The 14,903-nt window shown below is 44.7% G+C and overlaps 1 protein-coding gene across 1 annotated transcript in view; it reads right to left on the bottom strand.

Moving 5' to 3' along the window:
- The window catches only part of CNTNAP5 (contactin associated protein family member 5), a 465,902-nt gene that overhangs the window by 200,526 nt on the left and 250,473 nt on the right, over positions 1-14,903 (bottom strand). The window contains exon 7 of the mRNA XM_090046063.1: positions 14,041-14,184. Within this exon, the coding sequence (XP_089902189.1) occupies positions 14,041-14,184 (144 nt within the window). The remainder of the gene's footprint in view (positions 1-14,040; positions 14,185-14,903) is intronic.

Raw genomic sequence — 14,903 nt, 5'->3', positions numbered from 1 at the left:
GAGATAAAAAAACAAAATAAAATATCAGTTTGGAACAGCCTTCAATAACCTGAAAGAAAACTGCTCTTCTTCAGGGTCCATCTAAACATTACCCTGAAATAATTCCAAACTCTTTGGTTTCATTTTGATTTTTAAAGCAACTGTAGGGAGGGGGAAAAAGATAAAATAAGTATGTTGGGGAGGTGGGAAATGAAAAGTCATTTTGAATCAAAACCAGCTTTTTATGTGTTAAAAAAATATCAAAACAAGTCTTTAAAAAATAACGAAACCTCAGCTTTTCCAATATTCTTTGAATAAGAAATTGCTAAATGCAACCTTCTGCTGCAAACAATATGTATTGCAATGCATTGACATTTTCCAATGGGAGGGAAATATTTTGGGAACATAATCCTGAAGTGACCAGTGTTATTTCCCACTGCTTCCTAAACAGATACTGTTTCTAGGGAATTAGCAAAATGCTGCATTTACAAGAAAGTGATGCGAACCAAGGTGAAATCAAACACATTTTCAATGGTGTACTTAAGCTGATTAGCACTTCACTGGTGGAGCAGCCTCACTGAAATCAGTGGTGCTATTTGAGAAGCAAGGCACTGTTGTACGTGAATTATTGCGCCTCGATCTCTCCCTTTCTGAACGCTATCTAAGATCTTACTGTAGCCTGCAAGAGAAGATATTCTCTAATGTTTTGTTCAGGCCTATTCTGTTTTGCATTATCCAGCCAGGTTATTTGAGCCTGATAACAAAAGCTTAACAATGGATGAAGCTGAGACACGTTCACTGTATCACATTTCCTGCAAAACGCACTCCAGGAAAAAAATGCAGTCAGTTTGCTTTGAACTCAGATGCTCTCTAAAGAAAAACACACACACACACACAAAAAACCCAACAACCAAAATCTGATAGAAACCATTCAAGTGAAAGGCTTTCTTCACAGTTCAGTCTCTCATTAGAACTGATATCTCACTCTAACAGAATAATTATAATGAACAACAGATGATGGATGTGTAGGAAGTTGTATGGTGCTTGGGGAAATCCCTAACTGAAGTGATAAGGCACTTGATGGGACTGCTCCCTAGCATCTTCAAATGCCTTTCTAGTCTTTATTTTAAAATAGGAATTAAATGAAGTGCCAGAGAGAGGGATTTAATTTCCTACTGGGTACAATAAACCTTGATGGGTTTTTCTTCCAAGATACAAAAACAATATAAATGAGAATTAGCAAAGGGAAAAGGGATCAGAAGGGATGTCATCCTGGAAAAAGGACCTAGATATTCTTATCTGAAACTTCATCTGAACCTCGGTCACTTGGAAGCTGGGATGGAAACCTGCCTCTAACCTTGCAATGTTACTGCTATGTCCTACATTTATCTGAGCAGCAGACACTACAAAAACTCCTTTTTCTTGTGCTATTTCCGGTTCTGGTTGCAGCCAAAACCACGAGGAATAAAAAGAGAAAAGTGAAAATTGGAAGAACAAATACAGAAAGTGGATTTAACTATGGTCAGGGGAACGTGGCTTTCCTCCTTATCTTTTTTCAACTCAAAACTGGAAATAAAATCCATTGTTGACATTTCTGGCTTTTGAAACATTTCAACCAGTTCTGCAAAAAGGAAGTTAGCCAGACTTTAACAACACTCCTTCCCCCAGCCAAAAATACATCGGCTTGAACTTCTGGGTGGGAGTTCAGTGCTTTTCACATCTTTCCTAAGATTAAATTCCTATTTGTAATGAGAACACTATACTTTCCCTTCATTTAGAGGTAATACAAGAATGCTCAGTTTTACATGCTGGAACATGCGGAGAGGGGGATTTAATTTCCTACTGGGTACAAGGTTTAGATAAGATTTTGTCCCAAGTGAGTCAGCAGCTGGACAGTACACTGAGCTCATCTCATGCACTTAGGACCGGGCCTTGCGGCACCTCCTGTCCACTCTCCTCTCCTCCTGCCAGCTGCTGTTGCAGCCAGGGTCTCCGGGCTTGCCTTCCCTTCTCTCGCTGTCATGTCCTGCCTCTGCCCCAGATGCCTGGGTGGGGTGGCACAGCAGCCTGCAGCGCTGGGGGCGTCTGCAGCACGATGCAGAAAAATATGGAAAATCACAGATTTTCTCCTGTAAAGGTGAAAAATGTGAGAAACCAGTCTAGCAGCAGGCTGTCTACTTAAACTATTGATTAGTTTGGGGTGGCCATCCATGTTTATAAATAGCTCCTGGTACAAAAAAAGGTTGAGAACCACTGAGTTAGAACAAGCCAGGATGCTGAAATAGGGCAAGGAAGCACTCAGGATGGACCAAAATGACCTTGAACATGAAGCAAGCACTGCAGGCTCCTTACCAACAATGTTTTTTCACCTACATTCAACAGTGAAATGTTTGCCCCATCGATCACAGGATCGTAGACTCATAGACAACGAGGGCTGAAGGGACCTCAGAAGGCCACATCTAGTCCAACCCCCTGCTCCAAGGAGGACTAGCCCGGAGAAAGCTTTGTCTATCCGGGTCTTAAAAACCTCCAAAGATGGAGGTCCCACCACCTCTCTGGGCAGCCTGCTCCAGTGCTTTACTACCCTTGAAGTGAGAAAGTTTTTCCTAATGTCCAACTTAAACCTCCCATGCTGCAACTTGGGCCCATTGCTCCTTGTTCTGTCATCTGCCCCTGCTGAGAACAGCCCAGCGCCATCCCCTTTGCAGCCCCCCTGCGGGGACTTGACGGCTGCTATTCAATCCGCCTCGGTCTTCTCTTCTGCAGACTCAATCAGCCCATTTCCCTCAGCCTCTCCTTACCAGTCGTGTCCCCCAGCCCCACAAACATTTTCATTGCCCTCTGCTGGACTCTCTCCAAAGTGTCCACATCCTTTCTGTAGGGGGGGTGACAACTGGACACAGGACTCCAGATATGGCGACAACAGTGCTGAATAGAGGGGAAAAAATCACTTCCCTCAATCTACTGGCAATGCTCCTACTGATGCAGCCCAGGATGCCGTTAGCCTTCTTGGCAACAAGGGCACGCTGCTGGCTCATATCCAGCTAATTGTCTACTGTCACCCCCCAGGTCCTTTTTCTGCAGAGCTGCTGTTTAGCCAGTCGGTCCCCAGCCTGCACCTGTTGCATGATCACCAAACATCATTTCAGTAAAATAATCGAAAGGATGATTCTTAGGCAATTTGTAATCTAACTTAATTCATTTTATTTTGAACAACATGGTATGGGTAGCTTAAGTGGGTTCAAGTGTAATTTTGTCTCTGAGAAGAAAGAGAAGAGCACCCTGCAGCAGCAGGCTAAGGCAAAGGATCAACTGAAAAAAAGAGCCAAAGAAACTAGTTATTGCCTTAAAAAAAAGTATAGCAGCTTATTTTGTCTGAAGGCTCCTTCCATGTATTAACCCAGAACAACCCTCCTTAGCCTCCTAGCGCTGAAAAGATTAGCATTTGAAATGATATAGTGGCAGCACAGACAATTAGGTAACACTTATGCTTGCTAAAAGGAAGAGAAATGCACATACATAATACAGAGGTCAAATCTGTACTGATTGCATACAGCAAAGTATTACACCAGGTCTAGTCAGAAGAGTAAGCCGTTCCCAGTGTAGCTGCATGTGATCAGAAGCACTTTGCTTTAAGTTCAGGAACTCAGACACCCTACAAAACCTTTGGCTTACAGCTGATTTTACATTTGGACCCAGTTTAACCAAAAAGTAAATGCCCACTGGTTGGGAAATGTGATAAAATGATTATAGTCTCTAGAGGGAGAAGGAGATCAGCTGTGTACAGCAGCTAGAAACTCCAGCTAACCATCAGGGATCATCTGAGAATGCCATAGAGTCCAAGGCCTCCAGACTGATTAGTGATTGGAGAAAGTCTCTAAAGCTATAGCGGGAAAAAAAAGAGATTTAAAACTTTCCTAGAGGCTCTCCTCTACCTCACCCTGTAGAAAAGTGTCCTATTACCTTCTATTTTCAGAAGTAAAAAATGGGGGAGGTTGCCTTAATCTGAGCAAGGTACTGAATGAATAGTTGAAATTGTAGTGGATAACAGCATTTGGAAGCAACTCAGGGAAGAGTTGGAACATTTTTCCTGAGAGAAGGAACTTGAGAATACAGTGGCTAAATAGACGGCGATAAAAAAGTGATAGTGTAATAGCATACACTCCATAAGATGATTCCCAACGGCTATACACCTTATCCAAAGCCCCACTGGATTCTTTCCAATTACTTTTGTAGGTATTAAATAAACCTTGTACAAACATATTTTAATGGACCATTCAGCTTTTTCTTGGCATTTATATGATCTTAAGTGCTTTTGAAGACAAAGGAAACTGCTACAGCAATATTAGGATAAGACATAGGGATAGAGAACCGGATCCAGTTAAATCCCCTCTGCTCTGATCTGTCAATAGGATACAAATCATGGGAACGTGACATCCCTAGGAAAGCTGTTCGGTACAGACAAAAATCCTTAACTCACAGTCTACCAGCATCCCAGGATGCTTTGCAGGATGGGCAAGCTAACCTTGCCACAAGCTGTCTAATCCAGCCCAGCAAGGAGGCATGCTCTAGCGCCCCCAGCTTCTGGCCTGGGCCATTTCAGGCAGGTGGCTGCATTTCCAGAATCAAAAGTGAATGTCTGTCACTTGCCAGTCAGTTCAATCTATGCAGCGGAGACTAACATGCAAAGACTGAATCAATTTAGCCTCGGGCTTTTTGACTGTCTGTACTTAGTCACTAAGTGTACCATAATGTAACATGTGCTAGGGACCCCATGCTGTTAGGAAATGTATCGTGCTGTTGCGGTGCTGTAAAACGTTACTTTTTGTTCTTCAGAACACAGAATTATAGATGCACACAGCAATAAAGCAAAGTTAAATAGGGGGGCATGACCCTAAAAAAACTGAGAACTATTATTTATCATTTAAACCACCAACATCCAAGACCACAGCTCGAACAGTTCGAACAGACAGATATTTCTGAACTCTCTTTGAATTGCAATGAATTTCAGTTCTGTTCATGAATCACTCTGTAGAGAGTATCTGATAAAGAAGGGATGCGGTCTGCTTGCAGAGAGTTATATGGGGAGATTTCGGATGACAGGTTAAGTGAAATGTATGACCACATTGACACAAGAACAAATGGATATAAGCTAGCTCCAAATAAATTTAGCTTAGAAATCAGAAAAAGGTTTCTCACTATCAGCCTGGTTCTAGGACACCCTTCATGGATGCACAGTTGCCCGTGACAGCAGGGGACTGGACTCAGTAATCCCAAAAGCCCTCTGTTCCTAAACTGAGTTTAGATTACCTGAGCCTAAGAAACTGGGAGTAGATGTGACACAGGGTTTCCAGCCCACAAAAGTGAGATTTTTCTGAACAGAAACCATTTTTCTGTTGCAGAAAGAGACAAAACCAAGACTGCTCAGAGAGTTTCATGAAAAATAAGAGAAAATAGCCAATGGCTTTGGGGTCAGGGCATTCACATGGAGTGCGAGGAGCCTGGGTTATAAGGTATTAGGTGAGTTAGGTTTCAACCAATCAGCATTTTCCTTCTTAAAAAAAATGTCCACCCTGTTTCCAGCATCCTGCTTCTAAAGGGGAACAAGTGAATGGCTTTATTTATTTATTTTAAGACTCTGCTCCTCCAAGGAAAACTCTCATTTAATACAAATAAAATGTTCAATAGACTGCAGCATTATCCTTGCGAGAGACTCAGGGGATTATATGCTTCACTAAACATTTCTGGGTTTTCTTTACCTCAGCCTCCTGAGTTTTAGGTCACTGGCCGATATCGTAACAAAAGATTTTACAGCCTTTACATTCGCAGTTACTGAACATTATCACACCATTATGCGGTACAACGGCTGAGACTCTGCTGTGAAAGATGGGAGCAGCTATAAAGCTAATTTGAAAAATCATAAATCATTTCTTCAAGGAAAGGGAGGCACGGCAAGCGAAGGGGAAAAAGAAACAGCAAGGAAAAATACAAACAAAATACAGGCTGCTTCGGCTCTCCCCCTGTTATGAACAGAAAGAGGAGGGTTGAATCCACTCTTTCAAATTCACCTTGCCAGGAGTGAACCAGATGGATGAGTTTACTGGAACTGGAGAATTAGCAGAAAGCCACTCCGTGTTTCCTTCCGATTCAAGGAAATTGGTCTGAGGCTTAATCATTTTTTTCTCTGGAATAATGGCCAAGGGATTTTTTTTTTATTCTATTGAGACTCAGCTCTATCTACTTTGAAACAGATAGTGCATGCAAAGCAATTCTGATCAACTTGTTTTGTTAGTTTTGTTTACTGAATTTTTCACCTTTAAAGTCTAATCATCTGTGTATTTATCTAAGGCCTTGAATGGGCTCTCATTTCTAGACATGGGTATATCTGAGAAATCTTCACCACTAATAATCTTCCTGGGAGACGGAGCAATACAAGCACTCAGCTGCCCCCTCCCCACTGCTCTCCACCTCTTCCCTAGACCGGGGATCAACCTGCCCCAGCTCCACTCCTCCAGCTCCCAGAGGACTGGAGTAGCAAGGCAAAGCCCCTTGCCCACTTCCCAGACCCCTGGTTTGGGGATTGAAGGTGGGCAGCAGCTTCTTCTACATACTGGGGGAAAGCAGGTGGGCTGCAGATGGCAGCTTTGAAAGGGCTGTGCTGGGGGAGGGAACAGGGTATCCCCCTCCATGCAGCACTTTAGGGGTAAAAAAAGCACTCACAGGACCTGGTTTAGGTTTGGACAGATAATTTATCTTGGGGGAAGGGGCTAGCGACTCCACAGGGGAAGCTGGAGAGTCCAGGGGAGGTCGCTGAAGTGGGAGTCAGGGGGCTAAGAATAGCCCAGGAAGTATTGGGGTGGGGTAAAGTCAGCAAAGTCGTGGGGCTGTGGTGAGTGGCTGGGCTTTCCTGGCCCCACAGCGGTGCTGTGAACATCTACAGACATTCATCTCTGAAGTGAACTAACTTCAGTTCAGGTGCACCATTTTCAGAGAAATGTAAGCCCTATGAACGCCTGCATGACCAGCCATTTAGATCAACCTAACCTTGGTTAAGCTGATCTAAGGGTGCACAGTAACTTAAATATGGGTTAAGTGCCCTTAAATGAGGAGTGCCCACACATTAGAGAATGAAAGCCCATGCTAAGGGCCCTCTGAGTGGCTTAGAGGTAATCCTCTTTCATCAAGGATTACCTCTAATTGGTTTTGGGCAGCTCATGTTATGCAACTCCTGCACAGGCCCCAAACCAGTTGGGAGCGGTCCATTAGCATCCCAGGAGACACTGCTTTCAGCCACGTTATCTTACCCCACGGTGACAGCAGGGGCCAGGAGCACCTAAACGTAAAAATACCCCCCTCCTCCTAGCCCTTGGGAGGTACTCCCCCACCTCCCCTGCCTCTCAAGGTATCCACCATCCTCTCTATCTCCAGTGGGAGCCCTCCTGCCCATCCTCCCTGCTCCCAAACCTCCCCCCCACCACCCCCATGGCTTCCCCCTGCCTTCATGTCCCCTGGCTCACCTGCAGCTCCTGGCACTGTTCCAAGGGAACCAGCAGGGAAGGGAAACCCACCTGTCTAGCCACTGCTACTCTCCTAGCTGAGCCCAGCCCCGAGAACAGCAGCAGTGGCAGGCAGATTCCCTTTCCCTGCTTGCTTCCTTGGGAAGTGCTGGGAGCTGCAAGTGAGCTGGGGAACGTAAGCCATGAGTCCTGGGGTGGGGTAGAGAAAGACCCCCCATGAGGCAGCCAGGGGAGCCCCGAGGGTGGGAGAATGAGGGGGGCCAGTGGAGCATCCCAAAGGACAGGTGGGGAGTCCTGGGAAGCAGGGGGACTATAGGGGGGGACAGCAATCCAAGCTGGAGGAGGCAATCCAGGCAACAGGTGCCTAGTAGGCAAGGCAGAAGCTGGAAGGCCTGATGGGACCCTACCGGCCCCTGGCTGCCTGCAATATGGGCCACCTAACCAGCCCCAAAGAGTAGGCAGGCAGGCTAGACTAGACGTACCCCAGCTCATCAGCACTCTAAGGGCAGGTCAGAACAGTGCACATTACAGGGGGTATTAACCCTTAACGTGCAACTCCTAAAAAGCACGTGCTATCTTGAACACCAGTTGAAAGTAGCATGTTCTCACCATAAGATGTAACTACATCCCCCATATAATTGTTGTACATGCCTCAAGAGGAGAAGAAGGTAAGATCCTCACCCAGAAGGGACATGATTTCCTTGGGAGAAACTGAACAAATGCTTGTATGCTAGTAGTTTTCTACTGGCAGAACGGGGATTCTCCCAGTAGAAATATGATGCCTGTACAGCCAAACAGAAGAGATGAGAAGCCGAAGCCTCATATATGAATAGAATAAACTTCATCTCTTAGCTCTGGCAACAGATACATGGAGAACCAGACAGGTCATTTGGATGAAACCTTAAAATAGGAAGGGTATGGTCATATCATAAAACAGGAGTGTGGGGTTTTTTTCCATTAAGGTTTGGTGCTTGAGTATTTAGGGCCCAGTTTTCATTCATGCCAATGAACTTTGCATCAGGTCTTTCAATATTCAGTCAGTACAGTGTGTCTCATTAATGACTACACAAAGGATGCAATACTTGACTCCGGCTGTATAATAGCAGCCTTTAAAATGGATATAAGGGTAATTTGTACCAAATCTATGGTCCCTTTATATTTCAAAGTGGTGGCCCTATGAAACAGGGGTTGTAAATGAGGCCCAGAGACTGGAGACAGTACAGCCAAAGAATACAAGTCTTATGGTACCCAGCCAAAATTTGTAGGTAAATTCTGAGTGCTGCCCATAAGGGTCACTGGACTCATTTTGCCTTATTTCATAGACATTAGGGCTGGAAGGGACCTCGGGAGATCATCGAGTCCAGATTAGATTTCTATTCATCTAAATACTCTGGGACTCACCATTTGACTCAGGCATTTATTTGTTCACATTTAGTCTATAAGTGGATGTGAAAAGAGATGGAAAGATGATGCAGAGAAAGAAATATAAATGGAAAACCATGATGGGGAAGCCATGGCTTAATTATACATAACGGTAGGCATTGAGGTGAGTCAGGATACAGCTCCAGAATACGTCCCAATGGCTCCATATGTTTCTGCACGATGCACTTTGCACTCCGAACAGCTCGCTCCTCAGGCTACGATGATGGGACTCCACATCGACTTTCCCTCAGTGGTCCCAGGCGACGCTTTCCTCAGTTTATATGTAAATATATTGTATCTTCCAACTCCCTGAATTGTAAACGCTACCCCTGTAAATAACCAGTCTGACTTTCAGAAGTAGCACATGCTTACAATACGACTTTGGTTAAATGACATGTGTGTAGACAAGCAGATTCTTCCCGAGATGAAGGCACCTCAAATCAGCTAAATAAAATAGCATGTTTGGACTCCCTATAAAGGGAATGGGTTATTAGTTTACATTCTCCTGTCACTCCGTATCTTTCTTCACTCTTTTGATGCTGGCAATTGGTTATTTCCCCAAGGCAGTACAGTGATGCATTTACATGTCATCACGTCCCTCATTGTGCTGCACTGTCACTCCCCGATTCTTCACAGCAGGCTAACACGGCATTTCCAGCACACTCGAGGGTTGATATCACCTGCCAGAGAATGGGAAGACGAAAGGCCTGACACTTTACTCTCAGATCTCATAGAGACACAGGTTTCTCTCAGCTATTTAATAATACAATTCAAATATTTATGAGACTGGGGGGAGGGGGGAATATTCCCTATTTTAAGTGAATAAAAGCAATGGTAGGGTGAAAGAAACATTAAGTGTTGGTCTCTCTGGGATCTCTTCTTTTACCCCTAATCACCGGCTTCTTTTCTCTGTAATGATCACAGTTGTGGATACTTTAAATCCCAGAGGCACGTAATGACTGGAGGTGTTGGGTCAAAACCTTCTCATTAAACGTTGAGCCTTAGGCCAAAAATATTGGAGTTGGAGCCAGGAGGTCAAATCCTCTTTTGGCTTCTCCTGGATGAAGCAGGCAGGGACTGTCAGGAGCGGGTTAAAGCTCCCTGACCCTTGAGCACCTTCCCCTGTGCCAGCTGTTAACTAAGCAAACTCTTCACATAGTAGGAATGGCCTGAAAATAGCATTATGCCCTACCCATGAGCCACTTTCAATGGGCCCAGTGTGAGGAATATGGTACATTGGAAACGAGCTCCTTGCTTGCAGTAAACTCTCCCCACACACATTGATGCATCTTGGCATCTTTTGTGTTACCTAAGCAAGATCAAGGAAATGAGAACACAGCAGAAAAATCTGCTTCAGAGAGTGTCATCATAGATTTTAAGATTTGGTTTAAGTGTTCAAAAAGATCCCCCAGGGACTTTGGGGGAAAATAAGACATGAAGCAGAAGAGCAATGATGAGGCTTACTATGCATCTTTGAGAATAGTTTGCAACCCTGTGCTACAAAATTGGTGAACACATTGACGAGGGGAAATGCTGGAGTTTTACGCAGTGCTGGTATGTTCAAGAAGTGTGATACATATCAGCATGGAAAGGGGAGGGGGGACACTCAGAGAAAAAGTTAGACAAAAATATTGGATGAGAGTTGGCAGTATGGGTATCTGTTAGACAAAAGAAGGAATGGCATTTGAAGACAAATCACAGTGTAAAACAGACCGGCCTCAATATCTTATGGGGGTTTCCTACATGTCTAAGCACTGAAAAAAAGAGTTAGAAAAATAAAGATGTCGAATGCTACTAAAATGCACCTGGCAAGGAGACTATGCAGATGAAACATTAATACTGCCCACCTGCAGGGTCTCTTCTTTGCTGTAAATGTAGCACATTTAAGGTCATTACTCGGAGCAGACTTTTTTCTATCCTCCTCCACAGAGGCCCATGCTTTTGAAAATGAAATATCACCACTCTGCCTATTGCAAAGACTGTGGAGAGACCTATAAGTGCAGGTTTCTGGACGTCCCACTGCTCTCCAGACTTAATGTGCTAGCACTCATTTGGTAGAAGATAACATGGAGATTTATCTCCAATGATGCCTCTGCTCTGGAGCTACAAGCTGCTTTCCTCGTGAATTATGGCTTTCCCAGCATCAAACGTGTGGATCTGGGCTAAGATTTTTGGTTAAGAGACAGACATTTGTCATTCAAATGACTTCAGGACTCAACTTCAACTCAAATGAAAGCTGCCTGCATGAGGCCACAGAGTTATCGTCGCTTGGAAAAAGCCATTTCTTTTCTGTTTGTTGGCCAGCACGTGTGGCTATGCAGACCAACTCGCTGTGGGGGAAGTAACCTGGAGAACCAAGAGAAGGGTTTTCAGACCATGCTATCAGCATTGCCTCTGCAGGTGTGAACTTTAAAAGGTATTAAGTAGGCAATGGACTGTATGAAGTGGAAAGTCAAACTTCCTGATGTACTTCATTGTGTGCTTCTGTACGTCCTTTCATCCAGTTTTCCCTTTCAGCGGTATCTCACAAAGAGCAGTCGCACAAAGCAGAACCCAGGTGGGCCTGGGGAGGTAGACAGCGTTTGGAGCAAGCTTTCGACTCCCTGGTAGCATGAGAGCATCACTTGAAAACATCAATGGGCTTGGAGAACCCGCCTTTTTGTCCCACAGGACCTTTCACAGTACAGCGGCTAGTTTAACTGCGTCTCCGAGAGAAACGATGACTCCTGGAGTCATGTAAGGTATTGAGATGGACGGGAACCCTTGGGAGCCTGCAGCAGAAGAGATGAGGGAGGATATGCTTCTGAAAGGGACTGTTAGACCTGTGCATGCATGCAAACGTGTACAAAAGGGCAGCTATCCAAGGCTATCTGCACAGTGCAAGCTGAAATACAGCACGCGATGGACCCCGACTACTGTACGCAACTGCCAGACGTGTGCATGGCACAAGAGCGCAAGCCTTGCAAGAGGCACTTTAGGAACCAGCTTTCGAAAATGGGTGCAGGTAGGTGGAAGAATAAGGAGTGGCGAAAACATCCTCTTCTTTCAAGGGGCCTAAACATTGCAACTTCTGATCACTTCCTAATGCCAGAACAAACTAACGTCTCTTGATGGCTGGGACTGTCTTACTGACGCACAGTATTCAAGAGGGGCTGGAGAAGAACATGCTATGGGCATGTATGAAACCACCATGAATATGAGCCTTGAATAGGTTATTTTGATCTGAGGCACTAGGTGAAATCCTAACTGACATTTCATTGGAACAAAGTCAGTCTAAAGCATTTCCTAAAGCTGTAACCCCAGAGCTGAGAGTCAGCACACAGTTAGCAAGGCAGAGTTTGGACTGACCACGAGGTGAATACATCCTCCACCACTAAACTCCACACACTGCTATAGGGATCAAGAGCAGTTTTATTTCAATGACTGGCCCTATTTTTACAATGACATACAGTGGGGGTGGCAAAGATACAGCCTATGGTTCAGATCCAGCATGCAGAGACCTATGATTTGGCCCCTGGTGCTGCGGGTGGGTCTCAGACCAGCTCCACGTGCCACATGCGACACAACTGTGTGCTGCATACAGTGTGCAGAGCTGGTCTGGAGCATGTTGCAAGCCGTGTGCAGGGCTGGCCTAGAGCTCATCCACATGCTGCACGCAGCACGCTCACGCGCTGCGAGTGGCATGCGGGGCCTGAATGGGACGTGCACTGGATCTGGCGTGCAGCGATGGTCTGTTGGCCCAATCCGAACCACAGAGTGGCCCCACGCCGCTCATCTGACCCACCGTACGTCTGTATCCCTGACATTCAGTAAAATGTCCTACGAAATCTAATCAGTCAACATTTCTTTCAAAAACGAAAACCTAAATATGCTGCATGTCTGATCTGCAAGGATATAAACCGAGTGCAATGGGTCTTTTAAATTTTGGATACTGTAATGCAATGCACCAGCACTTTCCTCCTGAAGTTAAGGTTTCCCATTCTGCTTATAAAAAGCTTCATGCCACCCACTCAACATTCACATTTGCGTGTGCACACACACACACACACACACACACACACACACACACACATATTGTGGGTATACACATGCACACAATGTTATACATCTATAATTTATACATACAATGTGTAAACACACACATATATACACATACACACATATATACATACATGTGTATGTGTGTGTGTATGTATGTGTATATAGATGCATGCATAGATGTATGTATGCATAATGTTATAGACATACAATGCGCATATGTATGTGCACACAAATATAGTCTTAGTTTTTTGGCTGAGAAAAACTAACCAGATCTAGATGAAAATTTCACTGAAGTTTCATGTTTGAAAAAGTTTGTGTAAAATGTTTTGGTTAAAAAAAACAAGCACAAGGTTGATGAAAGATTGACAGCATTTCTTTTCCCCATTGTTTCCAACCAGTTACAGAGTTCTTCAAATACATTTCCAATACTCTGAATTTGGAGAATTGAAGGGGAGACCAAAGTAAAACATTATTTGAAAAATCTGTGGCATTTCCCCCCTCAGTTTTCATGCAAACCTAAGCTAAGGGCCACATTTAGAGACCTTTATTCACCCCAAGTACTTGTGGGGGGATACCAAGAAAATAGATTTTATTCCAGGTCAGTAAGATTATCAGAGTTAGCTGTAGCATTTGCATTTTTTTTTTTTTGTATCATCAGGTTTGTTTGCCTGTTATTGTAATCCATGCTGAGCTTTCCTGGATAGGGTAGGATATAAATCTAAACCTACACCTAAACGGCACCAGTAACAGCATCCGATGCTCCATGAGAGTCTGTTCAGAGATCCAGGAATTTCCACTCAGTAGAAGGTAAAAGTTTTGCCCAAACTAAGCGTGCCTCAGCTACAAGTTACTGATTCAATCCAGTGGAAAAATCAGGGAAGTTTGCTCAGTTGTACCTGCACCTTTTAATGATTCAGCTGAAACCACATGAGCATCAGCAAACTTCTTGTTAACCAGTTAACTACCTGCAGCGCTCGTTAATCGGAGGTGCATTTACCGATCATGATGGCAGTGCCTGTAAACAGCACAGATAGGAAGCTAATTAATCAAATGAAGAAAAACAGACTCATCAGATCCTTACCACGGTGTAGATCTGCGGTTTGCGCCTTTTTGCAAGATCAATTATATTGACGCCGTTGTAATACAGGTTCTCAATGCATCCGTGGAAATTTTTCTTCAGAAAGGTTCCTGGCTTTCCTGGGACCGGGATCCCTCCAAAACTGAGCTTTGGGAAAGAATAAAGACGACACTCAGTTATGACTCAAACACATTGGGGAAAGGAATGAGCACAGTACATGCAGCGTGGGGTCGGAGTCAGATTGGGCAAAGTGAGGCTGCCACGTAGGGAAGTGGACAGAGCTGTACTACCTGCTGGCAGGTCCGGCACAGGGCAATGGAAATGATTTGGGGGCTGAGGGACAGGACTGGTGAGGAGAGGCCGAGGGAACTGGGATGATTTAGTCAGCAAAAGAGAAGACTGAGGGGGATTGAACAGCAGCCTTCACCTTCCTGCAGGGGGGCTGCAAAGAGGCTGGAGCTGGACTGGTCTCAGTGGTAGCAGATGACAGGACAAGGAGCAATGGGCTCACGTTGCAGCAAGGGAAGTTTAGGTTAGGTATTGGGAAGAGCTTTCTCACTAGGAGGGTGGTGAAGCACTGGAACAGGTCACCCAGACAAGTGGTACAATCTCCATCCTTGGAGGTGTTTAAGATCCAGCTAGAAAAAGCCCTGGCTGGGATGATGTAGTTGGGGCTGGTCCTGCTTCGGGCAGGCGGTTGGACTAGATGTGACCTCTTGAGGTCCCTTCCCATCCTCATGTTCTCTGATTCTATGAAACCTGGATTCAATGCCTGACTCTGCCACTGTTCTGCTCTGCAGCCTTGGCCATATCACTTCACCTCTGATTCCCCTTTTCCTTTATTAGTCTCATCCATTTAGATTGTG

This window comes from Crocodylus siamensis, chromosome 4 (assembly GCF_052110815.1).
Source record: "Crocodylus siamensis isolate JL-2025a chromosome 4, ASM5211081v1, whole genome shotgun sequence".
In the NCBI taxonomy this organism is placed as follows: Eukaryota; Metazoa; Chordata; order Crocodylia; family Crocodylidae; genus Crocodylus; species Crocodylus siamensis.
The sequence above is the reverse complement of the archived record's forward strand: the minus strand, read 5'-3'. Positions and strand labels throughout refer to the sequence as shown.